General features: G+C 37.7%; 1 protein-coding gene across 1 annotated transcript in view; it reads right to left on the bottom strand.

Annotated features, from left to right (window-relative positions):
• The window catches only part of SAMSN1 (SAM domain, SH3 domain and nuclear localization signals 1), a 248,619-nt gene that overhangs the window by 120,763 nt on the left and 108,024 nt on the right, over positions 1 to 19,832 (bottom strand). The window contains exon 3 of the mRNA XM_035015130.1: positions 11,572 to 11,703. Coding sequence (XP_034871021.1) covers positions 11,572 to 11,703 — 132 coding nt within the window. The remainder of the gene's footprint in view (positions 1 to 11,571; positions 11,704 to 19,832) is intronic.

Below are 19,832 nucleotides of genomic sequence, written 5' to 3'. Positions count from 1 at the left end.
CTCATAATGTTAATTATACTGTTACTTTTTATTCTCAAATGATGAATAACAGTAACAGTTTCTTCATTCTATAGAAGAAATGGGGCTTGAAGAGTCTAAGGAACCTGTTCAAGATCACATATCAAGTAAATTTCAAAACTGGGATTTTTTTTTAAGGCTTATTTGATCCCCCAATTTTGTACTGCTGACAACTATATTATTTTTTCTTTTGAAATTCCTTCTGAGAATTCTTATAGAAGTCAGGCTTGATGCTTACAATACAGCATTTAATTACATAGCTATTTCTCTCTAGATATTTTGGGCATATGTATTTCTTACTGTAGTTGACATCTGTCATTCACTAAACCTAAAATCAATGTGTAGAAGAGGAAGAAGAGGAGGAAGAGAGAAAAAGAAGGACAGAGGAAGGAAGAAAGGATGGGAGGGCAGAAAAAAAGAAAAAGAGAGAAAGAAGGAAAGAAAGAAAGAAACTTCTCTTGTTATAAGAATAAGATGTGGGGTTTAGGTCCTGTCCACCACATCCACCAACCTAAGGCACTGATACAAAACTGACTAACATGGGGCAAAATACAAGCTATGGGCATTCATTTTTAATGTAACAAGTCTCAGCAGAGACAGTATGGCTCTGGAGCCTGCCACAGTGATAGTGTCTTCTTGGTCTGGCCACTTCCTGATTATGACAGAAGCAGCAGCTCTCTTGGGTGGCAAATTCTGTAGTGTGCTTCTCAGAGTAATTCCTGCAAGCTCAGTTAGGTATCAACCTCCCAATAGTTCAGAGTTCTCTTTAACTTGTATTATATTCCTTTCTGATTAAATTAGCTAAATCCATGGATTTGATTATCTGCAAATAACTCTGATCAATAACTTGTCAAATTAATTTTAGTTCCTGTATTAGTTAAATATTGCTGTGAGGGTGCCTGGGTGGCTCAGTCAGTTAAGTGTTTGCCTTTGGCTCAGATCATGATCTCATGATCTGAGTTCTGGAATGTCAGCCCCACATTGGGCTCCCTGCTAAGCAGGGAGTCTGCTTCTCCCTCCCCTCTGCCCTTCCCCCCAACTTATGCTCACTCTCTCCTTCAAACAAACAAACAAACAAATAAATAAATAAATAAATATTGCTGTGTAATAAATTACTCCAAAATGTAATGGCCTACAAAAATAAGCATTTATTATCTCACACAGTTTCTGTGGGTCAAGAATATGGCCATGCCTTAGATAGGTCCTCTATTTCATGGTCTTTCACAGGGTTGCAGTCAAGTTGTTGGTCTAAGGGTCTGAGGTCTCATCCAAAGCTTAGCTGGGGAAAGGATCCTCTTCTAAGCTCACTTAATGATTGTTGGCAGCATCCAAGTTTTTGAGGGCTATTGAAATAAAGGCCTTGTTGGCTGTAGGCTGACTGTGGCTCTAGGTCCCTTTCCAACATGGGCCTCTGTAGATGGGATCTTGCTTCATCATGATGTTCAAGCCAAGAAGGTAATGGAGCCAGTCCGCTAGCAAGACAGAAGTCAGGGTCTTTTGTAACCTAATTATGGAAGTGACTTCCTGTTACCTTTCTGTTTCTCTGGAGAACATTGACTAATATAGCCAGGTTCATTAGAGGACATCTTAGAAGTCTGCCTTCTACAGCTCCAAAAGGAAAATAATAGTGTTTTATGTTAGACAACACTCCCCTTCCAAAATAATTAATTTCTTAATTTTTTTAAAGATTTTATTTATTTATTCATGAGAGAGAGAAGCAGGCACCCTGCTCAGTGGGAGCCTGACACAGGACTCGATTCCAGGACCCTGGGATCATGACCTGAGCCAAAGGCAGACGCGTAACTGACTGAGACACCCAGGGGCCCCTTCACTTCCAAAATAATTTAAAATGTATTTAAGGAAACATTTTAGAGCAGCAAGGGGCCTTAGAGATCATCTAGTTTAAATCTATTACCTTGTAGAGTGGAAACAGATCCAGATAGTACAAGGACTTATTCAACACTCTTTAGGAACAGAGCTGAGGCAAGAACTGTTTTCTCTCATAATGCTCTTACCACTGACCCCTGAATTATCCCAAGGTGAAGGCTGAGAATTGCACTGGTGGCCTGAAGACTGATTATAGTACAGGAAACTCTTCGTGGGCAGATGAACTATTGGTCAGCAAGGTTGTTCTTGAGTTGCTCCTCCCATAAGTGGGTAATGGTTTTGTGCTGGTGCCTCCTCACCCTCCAACCCAGATTCCTTAATGATCAATGGCACACATAGCCAAGACAGCAGGCTGGGGTCATGGATGCTGCCAGTGGCTATGGAGCACAGCAAAAATAACTGGCCATATGGGGATTAAACCCCTGACCTTGGCCTCATTAGTGCTGAGCTCTAACCAACTGTTAGACATGTATTGTATTGTTTGTCTTTAAAGCTACCTTTGAATCTGCTATATTACTTTCTCATTAACATCTGGTGGCTGGGAACAATTTAATTGATTTCCACAGTGCTTTTTATCAGTACAGAATGTTGATGAGTGATTAAACTTGCATTTTAATAATATTTAAGTTAAAATGAACTCCCCCAAACCAAAACAAAAACCAAAAAAACACCCTGAAATAGGAATTAGGCAAACAAGAGCCCGTGATAGATTTTCTTGTTCACTGCTGTCTACACATGATGGGAAATCTAGGGTTGAATTGTCAAACATTGCACTCAACCTGAGTGTTCATGATTTGAGGCAATTTGTGGAGATTAAAATCTTGGGTGTTCTAATGCATATCAACAATAAATCCTGTTGCTTCTTCTTGTCCAGCCCAGTAAAAATCAATGCTTTTAGGTAAGGAGTGTTGATTACAAATTATTTTTGAGCAGTTATTTTAAAACGACATCCGAGCTCAAGTGAGAGTTTGACTTAAAGTCATTTAATCAAGGATATTAAATTAAAGGATCACTCTGCCCTGGTGTGATAGGTTGCAGAAGGAAGGAAAATGAACATTAACATGCATTATGCCAGGTGCTTAACGTGTGTTATAACATTTGATCCTCACTACAAACCAAGAGGCAGACATTTTTAGCCACATTCTATTGCTTAGGAAATTTAGGGTCAGAGAAGTTCAATAACATTGTCAAGGACACACATTTCTCAGCGCCTAGGGAGCAAGAATAAACTCGAGTCTATTAACTGCATTGCCCATCTCAAGTTCTTTCTGCTATGTTCTCTATATCATCAGATTATATTTAGCATATATATTACAAGATCGGATTCTTTATCCTCCTGTCTTCTGCTCCTCTTCACTTCTTATCTCCCAAAAGCACTCTGCCACTTACCTGTCTCTTGCCTTCTCTAACTCTTGCGTATACACACATTCATACCTCTCTCACGCACACTTCTGGCACAGGGGCCAAAGGACAAGATCAGTATTTGGGAAGCCAGAACTCCAGTCTTGACTCCATCTATCTCTCCATACAAGTCACTAATCTCAGTTTCCTCATTGGATAACACACCTGTTCCCTATTGTCTCATCTCCTTCTGCAAGTATACAATTAAATGTTTATCATCAAGTATTTTTATACGTTAATATCTATACTTCCTTAAGTGAAGTGGAGTATGATATTATCTGGTTACTTTGATGCCTCAATACCACCAGCAGTTTTCAAGCCTCTCATCCTGCCCTGCCCAATACAGAAGCCATTACTAGCCTCATGTGGCTATTGAGCAATTGATAGATGGCTGGTGTGACTGAGGAACTAAATTTTAATTTAGCTTAAATTAATTTTAATTTAGAAACTGAAGCTGGGTACAAAATACACAACCTTTATGATTTCACTTTAACCATCGACACTTTAGCATCTGACTTAAGATGTATAAAATACAGGCAAAAGTCTTAGTTTAAAAACAAGAACGTAAAATGTTTCATTAATATTTTTTATTAATTACATCATTTCTTTTTAAAGTTTTTCATTGTGACTACTAGAAAATTTACAATTATATCTGTGGATTGCATTATATTTCTACTGGACGGGGCTACTCTAATCCTTTCTTATTGATAAGGTAGACCCAGAGGAGGGTCTAGATGTACGTGTCTTCAGGTGATCCTGAAGCCCAGCTGCTCTTGAGAACAACTGCCAAAAGTCGTAGCAAAGTCTTTTTATAGCGGCTCTTTTGTTTGTGATTCAGGTGTTTTGTTTTGTTTTTTAAGATTTTTTATTTATTTGAGAGAGAGAGAGAAGGAGTGAGAGAGCGCATGAGCAAGGAGAGGGGCAGAGGGAGAGGGAGTGAGAGAATCTCAAGCTGACTCCACCACGGGGCTCGATCTCAGGACCCTGAGATCATGACCTGAGCCAAAATCAAGAGTCGGACGCTTAACTGACTGAGCCACCCAGGTGCCCCCGTGGTTTAGTTTTTACTGTAATAGTATTAGTCTTTTTTTTTTTTTTTAATCATTCCTCTCCATCTTAACTGGAAAAAATCAGAAGTCTTAATTTATCACCACTTTATAAGACCCAAATATTACAGAAGAGTTGTAACTCATTTTAAATGTTAGGATAATACTGTAAGCCTGGAGTAGGGATGATGTAAATTATTTTCTACAGAGACAAAGGAGAGCCACCTTCAGAAAGCTAGCCATCCTCCCTGTCCACAGCAAAGGAGTTCCAGAGGTGAAAGGGCACTGATTTTCTTTTTTTGTTTTGTTTTTTTGAGGATGGTAATGCCAATTATAATAAGTACGAGAAGTCTCAGAAGGAAGGATGGTGGACATAGTAGAATAACACTTAACATCTCCTCACCTTCCTTCTGGTGTGCCTTCATCCACCAGAGGCCAAAAGGCTAAAAACCACATTCTACAAGTTTCCTAAAGCCTGGAGAACAGATATAATTTAAGTCTGGCAGAATATAAGCATCCATGTGACATTTGAAAGGTGGGATGTGACGTGGAGGCCACCATCCTATGTTAAGAGATGAGTGAAATTCCATTTATCCTAATGTATCTGAAATATTCTCATTTCAACAATTAACATAAAAATTGTTAATTAAGCTGTTTTATACTTTTCTCATACGAAGTCTGTAAACTATGGTATGTATTTTACCCCTCCTGCCATTCACATTTGGACCAGCCCCTTTTCAAGCACTCAGTTGCCCCTTGTGTTTGTAACTGCACAGCTCTAGGGGTCAGTAAACTTTTCCTCTGAAAAGCCAGATAGAAATATATTAGGCTCTGGGGGTCAGAGGCAATTTCTGACAGTCTTCTTTACTTTTTTTTTTTTTTTTTTTAAGATTTTATTTATTTATTTGACAGAGAAAAGACAGAGACAGCGAGAGCAGGAACACAAGCAGGGGGAGTGGGAGAGGGAGAAGCAGGTTTCCCGCTGAGCAGGGAGCCCCATGTGGGACTCAATCCCAGGACTCTGGGATTGTGACCTGAGTTGAAGGCAGCCGCTTAACGACTGAGCCACCCAGGCGCCCTTGCTTTTGTTTTTAAGCAAATCTTTTAAAATGCAAAAGTGGCTCTTAGCTCATGGGCCATAAAATCCAGGCCCCCTCAGGCTGCAGTTTGCAGCCTTTCTCAGGTTCTTCAACTTCTGTGCTAAATCCTTCCTGCATGTGGAGAGGAGGAGGATCAAGAGGAGATTGTCTTCCAGCAACAGAACTCAGCTGAACCTATACAGGGGATTGTTCTCATTCTATAGAGAAGGACACCGAGGTCTAGAGAATTTGAGCAACTTTCCCAGGTCAAATAGCTGGTAAGGATGAGAACTCCTATTTGCCCAACTCTAAAGCTCATGCTTTTCGACACTGCATCATACATACTTCATTATTTAAAAAAAATTTTTTTATTTAAATTAAATTAGCCAACAGAGTACATCATTAGTTTCAGATGTAGTGTTCAATAATTTATCAGTTGCCTATAACACCCAGGGTTCATCACATCATGTTCCCTCCTTAATGCCCATCACACAGTTACCCCAGCCCCCACCCACCTCCCCTCCAGCAATCCTCAGTTTGTTTCCTATAGTTAGGAGTCTCTCATGGTTTTTCTCCCACTCTGATGACTTCCCCTTCAGTTTTCCTTCCCTTCCCTTATGATCTTCTGTGCGGTTTCTTATATTCTACATATGAGAGAAGCCATATGATAACTGTCTTTCTCTGATTGACTTATTTCACTTAGCATAATCCCCTCCAGTTCCATCCATGCCAATGTAAATGGTAAGTATTCATCCTTTCTGATGGCTGCGTAGTATTCCATTGTAGATATGAACCACATCTTCTTTATCCATTCATCTGTTGATGGACATCTCAGCTCTTTCCACAGTTTGGTTATTGTGGACATTGCTGCTATGAATATTGGAGTGCAGGTGCCCCTTCGGATCACTACATTTGTATCTTTGGCATAAATACCTAGTAGTGCAATTGCTGGGTCATAGGGTAGCTCTATTTTTAACTTCTTGAGGAACCTCCATACTGTTTTCCAGAGTGGCTGCACCAGCTTGCATTCCCACCAATGGTTTAAGAAGGTTCCCCTTTTCCTCATCCTCACCAACATTTGTTGTTTCCTGTCTTGTTAATTTTAGCCATTCTGACTGGTGTAAGGTGGTGTCTCATTGTGGTTTTGATTTGTATTTCCCTGATGCCAAGTGATGTGGAGCATTTTTTCATGTGTCTGTTGGCCATTTGTATGTCTTCTTGATGGAGAAATGTCTGTTCAATACATACTTCATTATTAAGACTTCCTTTAGCTTGATTAATGGAACTTCACTGATCCATTCATTTTGCTTACAAATATTTATTGAATGAATATTTGTGCAACATATAAATAATAGGGACATTGCCCCTACTCCACACCCCAATTTAAAGCTCATTTTGAAAAGGCTTAAATTTCTTACCAATTTAATTTATGGGTTACAAAATATAAGCGAAAATTGACAATTATTTGCTTACTTCAGTCAATACAGACAGCAAACTGGATAATTCAGGACCGATCCAGTTAACCCCCAATTGGCAGAGGTACAAACATTTTTTTTTAAAAGATTTATTTATTTATTTATTTGACAGAGAGAGAGACAGAGAGAGAGGGAACACAAGCAGGGGGAGTGGGAGAGGGAGAAGCAGGCTTTCCGCTGAGCACAGAGCCCAATGTGAGGCTCGATCCCCGGCCCCTTGGGATCATGACCTGTGCTGAAGGCAGATGCTTAATGACTGAGCACCCATGTGCCCCTGAAGTCTTGTATTTTAAATTGATTTATCTTTGGACCAGCTCTCCATTACCAGCCCCTCATGGAACTGCAATTAAAATGGAAGCTGGATATTTCAGATGTTCCTCATTTAAAATCCCAAAATACTGAATAGACGTTTTTCCAAAGAAGACATGCAGATGGCCAATAGACACATGAAAAGATGCTCAACATCACTCATCATCAGTGAAATTCAAGTCAAAACCACAATAAGATATCATCTCACACCAGTCAGAATAGGTGGTCTCAAAAGGACAAGAAATAACAATTGTTGGCGAGGATGTGGAGAAAAGGGATCCTTCCTGCACTTTTAGTGGGAATGTAAATTGGTATGGCCACTGTGGAAAACAGTATGTAGGTTCCCCAAAAAATTGAAAATAAAAATACCATGCGATCTAGTAATTCCCCTTCTGGGTATTTACCCAAAGAACATGAAAACACTAATTCAAAAGGATACATGCATACCTATGTTTATTGTAGCATTGTTTGTAATAAACAAGATAAGGAAATAACCTAAGTGACCATCAATAGGTAAATGGATAAAGAAGATGTGTTATATATATACACAATGGAATATTACTCAGCCATAAAAAGAACAAAATCTTGCCATTTGTGACAACAATGAGACACCTAGAAGGTAATTATGCTAAGTGAAATATGTCAGACAGAAAGACAAACACCATTACTTATATGTGGAATCTAGAAAACAAAACAAACACATGAATAACAATAACAGAAAGAGAGACTCATAAATATAAAGAATAAACTAGTGGTTACCAGAGGGGAAGCGGGCAGGGGATAGATAAAATAGGTGAAGAGGATTAAGAGGTATACACTTCCAGTTATAAAATAAGTTGCAGGGATGAAAAGTAGAACATAGGGAATATAATCAATAATATTGTAATAACTTTGTGTGGTGATAGATGGTTACTATACTTATCATGGCGAGCACAACATAATGTAGATAATTGTCAAATCACTATGTTGTACACCTGCAACTAATAGTATATGTAAACTATACTTCAATTAATTTTTTTTTTAATTTTAAAAATCCTCAAATAAACTTCTTTCCCTTTAATACCTATTCAACCCTTAAATGTGAACTTGATCTACACTGGATCATCTCCTCTGGGAGTCTGGATTATCTTATATATAAGATCTATATAACTATATGCATCTATATAACTCCATACCTTGTTTAGAACAGTGTTTTCTACCTCACAAAACTCCTAATAAATATGAATAAATAAAACATGTTTAAGGGAAGCCAGGAAGCCTAGGATTCTACTCTCATTTTGATTTTTCTTTTCTTTTCTTTCTTTTTTGTTTTTTAGAGAGGGAGAGAGAGTAGGGGGGAAGGAGAGGGAGAGGGAGAGAATCTTAAGCAGGCTGAGTATGGAACCCAGTGAGGGTCTTGATATCACAACCCTGAGATCATGACCTGAGCTGAAATCAAGAGTCAGACATTTAACTGACTGAGCCACCCAGGTACCCCAGATTTTTCTTTTCAATTCATATGACAAATGATATTTTTAGTATGGGCTATTAATTTCCACTGTTAACAACTAGATATGCTGTCTGGTTGCTTCTAAAGAGTCTGAGTATGAGAGCACCTCTCCTCTCTGGGAAGATTACAGATACATTTGGGTTGAGGACTGGGAGCTTGAGATATAACTCCATGAACTTTAGGGGTGTTTTTATAATATTTCTAGAACATGAATCAAAAAGAATACTTTTTTCTGATACTATCAAGACTAGTCCAAAACTTTTCTTCCCTTGATTTAGGGGGGAAAAAAAGGAAGTGAGAATACTAGGGAAAAAAAAATGATCCATTCTTCAGAGGCTCAGAGAGAAAGTTCTAAATCACTAAATGTCATTTTTTCAAAAGACTGATTTCATTTTATCCAAGCTATGGAATCATTTTTATTAGAAATAAAATGTCAGGGGCGCCTGGGTGGCTCAGTTGGTTAAGCGACTGCCTTCGGCTCAGGTCATGATCCTGGAGTCCCGGGATTGAGTCCCGCATCGGGCTCCCTGCTCGGCAGGGAGTCTGCTTCTCCCTCTGACCCTCCTCCCTCTCATGCTCTCTGTCTCTCATTCTCTCTGTCTCAAATAAATTAAAAAAAAAAAAAAAAAGAAATAAAATGTCAGTGGTAATTTGAAAGGACTGGTACAATTTAACAATTAATAGTAGAATCAGGGGTGCCTGAGTGGCTCAGTCGTTAAGCGTCTGCCTTCGGCTCAGGTCATGATCCCAGGGTCTTGGGATCGAGCCCCGCGTCGGGCTCCCCGCTCTGCGGAAAGCCTGCTTCTCCCTCTCCCACCCCCACCTGCTTGTGTTCTCTCTCTGGCTGTCTCTCTCTCTGTCAAATAAATAAAATCTTAAAAAAAAAAAAAAAAAAGAATCAATGGTTGAACTGGTTGCCTTTCAAAAGTGTATACACACACGCACATACACATTTATGCTTGTATGTATGCATAAATTTTAAAATTAAATATGGAGATATATATCTATATATATGATATGCATGACTATATACATATATGTGTGTGTGTTCTATATATACATGGAGAGAGAGTTGTAGCAATTTAAATCATGTTTTCATTATTCTCATCTACTTTGCAATGTAAGGAAGTTTGATAAAAATTCTAGTAGACTGCTTGGCCACGAACTTGTTTATTTTTCATGCATATTTATTAAACTAACACATTTAAGGAAGTATCTTCAGGCTCTTCAGCCTATTCAATTTTTCTTTTTAATTATAGAGTAAAAATGCTTACAAACATTTTGCAATTTCAATTGAGAGTCTCCATGTAAGTCTCACTCTCTCACATTAATATGTAAAATGTATTGCTGCTTCCTCTTCTGCATATCTGTCAACATCAACATCTTCATGGATATTGAAAAGGGTATGATTGAGGGAAGAGTTTCCACTACACTAAATTTTTTTGGATTATTTTTATTGACTGAGACTTATTATTGAACTTGGTTGCTAACTAATGTGACATTGCTTACATCTGTAAGCTACACAAAAAAGGTTTTCAAAGAATGTCCCCCAGGAATAAAACGGGTAGGTATGAAGGTAGGTATAAAACTTGAAGGTACTTTTCTGGATTTGAATCCTGGGTCATCCTTTTTTTAATTGGGAAAGTTATGTAACCTTTCTCCACATTTCTTTTTTTTAAGATTTTATTTATTTATTTGAGAGAGAGAGGACCCAGAGGGAGAGTGAGAGGGAGAAGCAGGCTCCCCGCTGAGCAGGGAGCCCGATGCAGGGCTCAATCCCAGGACCCTGGGATCATGACCTGAGCCAAAGGCAGATGCTTAACCGACTGAGCCACCCAGGCGCCCCTTTCTCAACATTTCTGAACCTCTCTAAAGTTATTGTGAGGATCAACACAAATAATGTCATATATGACATCACCTACTTATAAAAAAGGACTCGGATATTAATCTTTGTGTTGTTATTGGGGAAAAGTATGATCATTCCCTATAAGTATAGGGAAGTTCTTTATTTGTAGCAGACATAGGATGTTTTGTATTGTACTAAGCCACAAGAGAAGCAAAATAAGTTCGTTAGTATGGGATTAATTTAAATACAGCACAATCAACTATGAGAACAGCCAGCACTGTTAAACAGGGACAGGGCCAATTTTGCAGAGCACTGAGAACTCTCTGCCTCTAGTAATTATAAACATAATTCAAAAAAACTATCTGCATTTGCATTCTAGTAATACTCATGCTTTGTAAGTTCACGGTGTGTGTCCATAAATATAAAGAGCAGCTTAGTAAAGTGGTTAGCACGGATTTTAAAGCCACCACTGGTATGCTGCTGTTGGCACTGGAGATAATGAACAAATAAATATTCAGGTATTGTAAGCCTATTATTAAACCACTGGTAGCTTGACAATGACCACGGTAGAAGCATTTACACCCAGGCAATCGGCAAATGCTACAAATCTGGGGTTCCCTCCCTCCATCCCAAAGACCTGATTACCAGTACCCTAGTGATGAACTACTGAGGCAGACCCATATATCTTTAATTGCCAGCTTTAACACTTCATGGTATATAGCCTTTAGCAAGTTATTTTGCTTTCTCTCCTGCAGTTTCCTAATCTCGAAAAAGATATATTTCTTTGTCCTAAGGTTGCTTTGAGGATTAACTGAGTTAACTTATGTAATACATACTCTATAAATGGCAGTTTATATTAATAAGCTAAAATCATGAAAGAGACAACAATGAAGAGAAACTCAGAAACCAAAAGTAAATGAAGAACTTTCAGTGGTTTCTGCTTTATTAACCGGTATCATGAAGCAAGTGATCCTAAATATATAATAGAGGAGCAATCCACAAAACTCGAGGCTTCACTCACCATGAAGAGACTGTCGTGTGCTTTTCCACTCTCTGCAAAAGGTGAGATAAGAGAACCAGTCCTGACAGAGGTGCTTTCTCGGTTAGTTTGTTGCTCTGGGACTGGCTCATATAAGCTGTCCATGGAGCCTTCCTGCAATAAAAGAGATTTATGAGGCAAAAAATAAAATGATATTTCCTGGAAAAGTCTTCCTTTTTAAGATTTATTTACTTATTTTAGAGAGAGAGAGCACACAAGCAGAGGGAGGGGCAGAAGGAGAGAGAGGGGGAGAGAATCTCAAGCAGACTCCCCGCTGAGCGTGAAGCCAGATGCCGGGCTCCATTTCACGACCCTGAGATCACGAGCATATAAGGATAATGCGAAAACACACAGAACATTCACGTAGAAGTGTGGAAGGTATATTAAGATGTTACAACACAAGATTAATAGGTATTCTAGAAAAATAAAATGACAGAATTTCCTTGTCAGTTCAAGAAAAGCTACAGACCAATTTTACTTATAGTTTTAAGAAATTCTAAATGAGATGTACACATTTAAATTTAATTAAATTTAGTAGTCTGCATAAAAATACACCATGGTCTGGGGCGCATGGGTAGCTCAGTCATTAAGCATCTGCCTTCGGCTCAGGTCATGACCCCGGAGTCCTGGGATCGAGCCCCACATCGGGCTCCCTGCTCTGCGGGAAGCCTGCTTCTCGCTCTCCCACTCCCCCTACTAGTGTTCCCTCTCTCGCTGTGTCTCTCTCTGTCAAATAAATAAATAAAATCTTTAAAAAAAAAAATACACCATGGTCAATCAGTATTTAATATGGGAATATAAGGATGTTTCAACATTTAGATGTCTTTTAAAATATTAAACAGGAAATTTATTGAAATTTATTGAAATAATAAAGGTATTTGAAAAATTTATTATTCACCTGCGATAAAATCTTAGCGAGTTGGGAAAAGACAGGACTTCCTTAACCTCAGTAGGATTATTTATCAAAAGCCTCGGGAAGACTCAATTAGGAGTAATACCTGAATGTGAGAAACAGGTTTAGGTGTCTGCTGTTATGGCATTCTTACTTGTCAATGTGACAAGAAGATAGAGAAAAGCTGAGAATGATATAATTACCAAAGAAGAGGAAAACTTACAGATTATCTGTATGGGAAATCTAAGAAAAAAACATAGACTACCAGAATTTTTTTAATTCAGCAAAATTATTTACTTGCAATATCAATATCAGGAAGTCAATAATGCATCTATAAATCAGCAGAAACAAATTAGGAACAAATAATCACAACAGCAACCAAAATTCTTAGATCCCTAGCAATAAATTTAGTAAAAGATGTGCATGAATTTTATAGAGCAAATTATACAATATCTTAAGAGTCCATAAAAGAAAACTTGAATAAATGAAAAGCTACACATGTTTGTGGATGGGAGGACTCAACTCCATAATTAAGTCAATTTCCCCTAAAGATGATGTGAGATTAAGTCCATTTTAACCAAAATCCCATCAAAGATTTTCATATTATTTGACATTTACCTAGAAGCGCAAAGACTTAAGAAGTCCAAATTTTGAAGAAGGACAAGGAGAGGGAATTCTGTTGAATAAGATGTCTCCCTTAGCATTAGAATTACCCTAATAAAAGAACAGGTATAAGGAAAGGGGTAGAGATAAACCAAAGGGATAGAATAGAGTCCAAATAAAATAGAGGCAGCATTATTACAAATCACTGAAGAAATGGTGCAGGGATAATTGATTTGTAACTTTACTGGGTTACAAAATCATGTTAAACTCAGTAACTATACAATGAGCTCAATAAGAAAATCATCCTGCTTCTAATGAGCAAGTCTTCTAAAAGCCTTATCACAATGTTAAAACTGTAAGAAAAATTCTGGAGTCAGAGTGGCATACATAAAAGGATATCCCTGCCTCCCTTTTGAAAGACCCCATTTCGAGTTTATAGATCCAAGATAACAGCGATCACCTTTAATGGATTATTTATAGGATCCTTGGTTCAGAATGGGTAGTTCATTAAGTTTGCTTTATTATTTCTCTTAAAAACCCCATTTACTAAAAGATTTACAATTTCCCCCTACACTTAAATAAGAGAATGCTTAACTCTTTCTCTGGCTTTCTTTAGTGGTAATCTTTACTTGATGCTTAATATTTAAAACCACCTCCTTCCTACAGATTTAAAGATCGATACAGAAATATACACCTCTACTTTTTAATTCTGAAATCATTCTTTCCACTAAATCAGTGATTTTTATTCTCTTTATTTTAAATGCCTGTCCCATATGTTCACATTCCTACAGGCACAGACAAAATGTTTTGAATTATGCACAAATTCCTGGCGAAAGCTGTAACCCCACCCCTTTGTCACAGCTCATAACAGCACAGTAGGGTGTCACAACACCCTGGTTGAGAGCCCATACGCTAAACAATTTTATTTATTTACCCCACAGGAAGAAATAAAAAACACCTAAAATAGTTTTGATTTTTTTCCAAGTACCTTGTGGACATTTTATTATGAAAGCCATTAACTTTGACAAACTTTGGAATGCCTGAACAAAATATTTCAGTGTTCATGATGGTTCCGTCTAATCAAACATGTTTCCAAACAAGAAAATGTTTAAGGACAACTTTAAAACATGGAAAAGAGTTGCAGTCAGACTGAGTCCATGAGGCATAGCGTTGAAGCAATCCTTTTGGAGTACATGCTCCTTTCCCTCTATTGCAGAGAAAGACAGTGATGCTCATTAGATGGTTAGATGTCTTCAATAGCAGGACTAAAAACGTATGCCACACTATGCTGAGCCATGCTATGTTACAGTAACATTAGCATACTGATTATAGAGCCATTCCGAGCGATTTCGGAACGCCGTCCTCTCTGCTGCTACACTGCCTATTTCCATAGGAAGTATATTCACATAAATCGCATATAGCTCTTTTAGATCGACTAGAAAAGAATGCACAATACCACTTAAATCACCTGAAATGGGATTTCTCTAGTCAGATTTATCTGGCACAAAGCAAAGTTGAGCACCGGCAATTATTTTGTAAATTGGGACTATATAGGCAATCAGAACTCGATGATTCAGCCTGCCACAACTCACAATTGCATTTTATTTTTCAAGATGCTCCAAGATTAAATCCCTTATCTTGGCTTAAAATGCCTCCTGTTTAGGTATTACAACCTATGTCAGCACCATCTCTAGCACTTACGTTAATCTTATTTGCAATTTGGAAAGAAAACAAACATCAAGGTAAACCATTTTATTTCCACAAATGACAGGGATCTCCCATCCATATCTTGAAAAACCAATGAATAGGCATAATGTACTGCTGTAAACACAGATAGAAATGAATAAAATTATTTTTGAAATTCATTTTTAGCATTGGCAGATGGTCACAACTGCAGGTTAGAGTTATAAAGTATTTCCAGATCTATGACTACCTGCTAACTTTCACTGATCCACTTCAGGCTAAACCAAAAAAAAAAAAAAAGGTAATAATGTAAAAAAGAATTTGAGAAGTGCTTATACCCTTGAATGAGCACATCTGCAGGACTGGAATAATCTATTGTACCTCGCATTTACAGTACTGTCTGACTCAGAAAGCTGCCTCCATGGTAGTTTAAAACATTAAACGGAATTCATTATTCAAACAGTAAAGAGGAAATTTTGATCTCTAGGATATCTCAGAGCAAGGCAAGTAACCTAAATGCAGCATATTTTGCAAAAATTTTTCTCATATTTATAATAAATAAAATAGTTCCTCAAAAATACCGTTTATATTTCTTAGAAATTCAGCATCAAAAAAAAAATTCAGCATCAAAATGTTAAATAACTAGTAATTGTTTTAGATAAATGTATATATATATATATTTTTGTTAAATTACTTGCCTCTGAATGAGTTGGCTTAAGTGCTTTAATAAAAACATCCTTTTCTTCTTTCTGATGTGGATTTTTTTTATGAGACCCTAAATGTATTAATTAATCACCACATAGGAAGTTTAGGGTATCCCTAATTCCATTCCTTTTAATTGATACAATAAAATAAAAATGTGGATATCAATGATGCATGTAAAGAAACTCACCAGTGAAAAGCAGAAAAGATTCATTTTGGTAGGCTTCGGTCCCTTGTTGCTGTGCCTGAGAATGTGATCACCCCTTGTAGCTCTCTCTTGGCTTCACAGCTGTTTGGGCAGTTCTCATGGGAGATTATCACAGAGTAAAATCCCTGCCATAATCCAGGGGATTCAGAGACCAGGATCAAATAAGATAGGTCTTTATTGAACAAACAATTTTCTAAACTAATGAGGAAGCCTGAATAATAAAATGAGAGAAGGAGACGTACCATGTTCTGTGTAAACAGATTTCGAAGGTGGCAATAATATTACTAAAATCTGAAGGAAAACTGCAGTGAAAACAATCATAGACCTAGCTAACTAAATTGAAAAGATGAAGCAAACCTTGAACAAAAAGACCACCCTTCAATATAAAAGTAGCACCTTCCCTTCAAAGGTGGTAGGTCAAGGCCGTGTCCCATGTGTGCCTCTCTATCTCCATCACTCTATTACCTTCCATTAATTAAAAAAAAAAGTTGGATCTTTTCTATGACAAGGTACTGAAATAAGTACTTTTTATGGTGGTAAAATAGACATAACAAAATTTACCATTGTAACCATTTAAAAATGCACAGTTTTGTGGCATTAAGTACATTCACATTGTCATTAACCATTACCACCATCCATCTCCAGAACTCTTTCGTCTTGGGAAAAGTGAAACTCTGAACATATTAAACACTAACTCCCCATTCCTCCCTCCTCACCAGCCCCTGGCATCCACCATTCTACTTTCTGTCTCTATGAATTTCTCTCTTCCACTAAGTACCTCATGTAAGTAAAATCATACAGTATTTGTCCTTTGGTGACTGGCTTATTTCTCTCAGTATGATGTCTTTGAGGCTCACCCATGTTGTAGTATATGTCAGAATTTCCTTCTTTTTTAAGACTTTTAATATTCATTGCATGTATATACCACATTTTGCTTATCCGTTCATCTGTTGTTGGACACTTGGGCTGCTTCTACCTTTCGGCTTTTGTAAATAATGCTGCGATAAACAAGGCTGTACAAATTTCCAGTGTCTCTTCTTTCAGTTCTTTTGAGTCCATATCCAGAGATGGAATTGCTGGAAAGTTCAATTTTCATCTTGCAAATATGCTTCTTCTTCAGCTGGTCCTGGACTTATTTTTCCTTTAAATAACATTTATTTCTAATACCCTCAGAAAAGGCATCTATAGTTGTCCCTTGTTCTTTAATTAGGAAAGCCTGGAAAATTACATTGGCACCTTCTGCTTTTAAGACTGTTGTGAGTTAGGAATGCTTTGAATTCCAAGTAACAGATTACATATCTGAGGATGCTTCCTTAAGAAGAGTTACTCTTCTCATATAAGGATTGGTCTGTGCATTGACAACAGCTGGTATTGATGCAAAGGGTCAGTGAGGTCAGTAATAGTAACTTTCTACAGTTCCCCTGCCTTCCCTTCATGTTCTGAAGATGGATGCAGAACCTCAGAGCATGAAGTCCTCACACAGTTGCTTTCAAATGAAAAAAGTACATCATCGGCACCATTGTAAAGCGGTCTTCCATGTTTGGCTGCCTTCTATTATTCCTCCCAATAGCCACCATAGTACCCCTGTAAGTTTCTCCATTCTGCATGCTTTCCCCAAGTTAGTACTTTGGGGGAGTATTATTTACAGTGTATCCTGAGAAGATGTGATTATTAAAATTTAATCAAAATTGAAACTGGATGAGACTAGAACTTTGAGTCTCTTTTAGGGACTATAATATTATTTCAAGACCGAATATTTTAAAAAATTGATGATGAGCTTTTCATACATACTCAAAAGTGGAGTTCACTAATCCCTTCATATTCCCATCAACTATATTCAAAAATTATCAAGATATAACAACAGTTGCTAAATCTATCCCATTTTATCCTTATCATTTTTCCTTCCTGCGCAAGTATTTGAAACCCCAGACATCATGTCATTTCACTCCTACATGCTTCACTTTGTATCTCTAAAATTTTTTTGACATTTTCTTAGATAATCAGAGTGCCATTGTTACACTTTAAAATTATTCCTTGATAACTTCAAGTACCTCCCCGTGTCATTCCCCCCCCACAGAGAGATGGAGTCTATTTCTCCAATTCCTTCAACGTGGGCTGAAGCTGTGACTACACTGATAAATGGAATATGGAAGAGATATCACTGTGCTAGATCTAAGCTTAGCTTTTAGGAGGACTGCCAGCTTCCATTTCCTCCTTTTTGGACCCCAGCTGTCCGATCGTGAGGAAGCCCAAGCAGCACATGAAGAGACCTCCATGAAGGAACATAAAGGGTTCTAGCAACAGCTCCCACTGCTCTGCAAGTTGACGACCAGCACCGAGGTGCTAGCCCTGTGAGTGAGGCCATCCTTGAAATAAGTCCTCAAGTCCCAGATGAGTCACCCTAGTTATGGCAATGGGGCAGAGAGGCATCCCCAAAAGACCTGAACTGACTGCAAAATTGTGAGAAAATAAATTGTTTTAAGCCACTAAGTGGTCCGCTAGGTGCCAAGATAGCCAAAGCATTTTCCATAATTAAATCCCCCAATAATCTTAAGGAAAAAAAAAAAGGATCTTTGCTTTCATTTGCTCCATTTGAATCAAGATCCAAATAAAAAAGGACCACATGTCACTTTTGGGTATCATGTCTCTTAAGTCTCTTTAGTCTAGAACTTCTCTTTCTCTTCCTTTCTTTCTGTCTATCTTTCTCTCTTCCTTGCCACTAACTTGTTACCACCGGCAGAATCTAAAGATAATACTATAGTATCTAACTTTTTAAATCTTTGTAAAAATTTGTCTCTCTATACTTTTCTTCAACTTGAATATTTCCTGATTCATGTGCCTGGTAGAAGCAATAAAAACAATAAAATATCCTAAGATTCTTTTTGCAAAAGGTCTCCAAGGAATCATACCAGGACACCCACTCCCCAAAAGCCATCACCAATTCAAAGAGGAGATTAGGTCCTGGTAGGCACAGTGAATGCCCCTATTTCCTCCTCCCCTCTCCTTCTCTTCTCATATACTGAAAATTAACTATCTTTTATCTATCTCTTCTACAGGCAGAATTTCTGTATGTTATAGAGATGACAATTACTTTTCATTCCAACAGGTATTTATCAAGATAGTGTGCAAAGAGCATAAGCTTTGGAGCCAGACAGATCTGCATTTGAATTCAGTAACTTACTATGAAATCGTTCACAAGTCACTTAACTTCTCTGAATGCCAATTTCCACTTCTATAAAAAAGTGATAATAGAATCTGTCCTAAAGTCTTCTTATATGAGTTGATACCCATGTATATAAAGTGAATTCCAGGAAGAATTCAGCAAACTGTTATGAATTAGTTTGGTTGCTCCTTCCAATAAAAGTGCTTACCAAGAGCAGCCACTAAATTTTACTGTCTCACTCAAAAAGAAGGAAGGAAGTGTGTCGTGGCCAACGTGCATCAGAGCAAAAGCCACAAGATTTGGATTCTGCACCTAGGCTTAGAACTAAGGAACCCTCTAACAAAGCCTTCAAAACTCAAAGGGCTTTCAATTCTTCATCTACAAAAGAAAAGAGATAGAATACGTTTTTCTAAACATTTTTCACATAACAGCACACACACAAAAGCAAATGGAAGTTTCTTCAAGGCTCCACCAGTCACTTCAAGTTCCAAGGAGATGATATCTCAACACATCCATAGCCCTTCCTGGCATCTCAGCATGTCACCACACGCCAGCTGGGAAGCTCTGGATCTGGAGGATTCTAAAGTCTCTCTAGCTCATGATACTCATGATAGATATTTCAGAACAGGAAAAATGGTTAAATTAGAGTGGGGGTGGGGAGAGGAAAAATCCTTCAGGCTGGAGAGGTAAATCTATTTACATTCATATCTGTGGACTACTGCATGAAATTATCCTACAGACAATTCTGAGACCCTACCATATCTCCAGGGGACACTTCCTTAAATGAAACTGAAATAATTATAAATCATACAGTCCTTTCATTGCAAAGAAGTGTCTTAGCTTAATAAATAATCATTTATTATCTCATCTATTTCTGAAATTTCATAAACAAAGCACAAACATAAAGTAATACATTTTGAAGAGGCACAATTAGAATAGTGGAACATGCAAATACCTACAATTTTGGAAGTGATTCATAGAAATTATCTATT

Source organism: Mirounga leonina, unplaced genomic scaffold (assembly GCF_011800145.1).
Source record: "Mirounga leonina isolate KUSES-001 unplaced genomic scaffold, KU_Mleo_1.0 Mir_169, whole genome shotgun sequence".
NCBI lineage: Eukaryota > Metazoa > Chordata > Mammalia > Carnivora > Phocidae > Mirounga > Mirounga leonina.
This window is presented reverse-complemented; position numbering and strand designations above follow the sequence as displayed.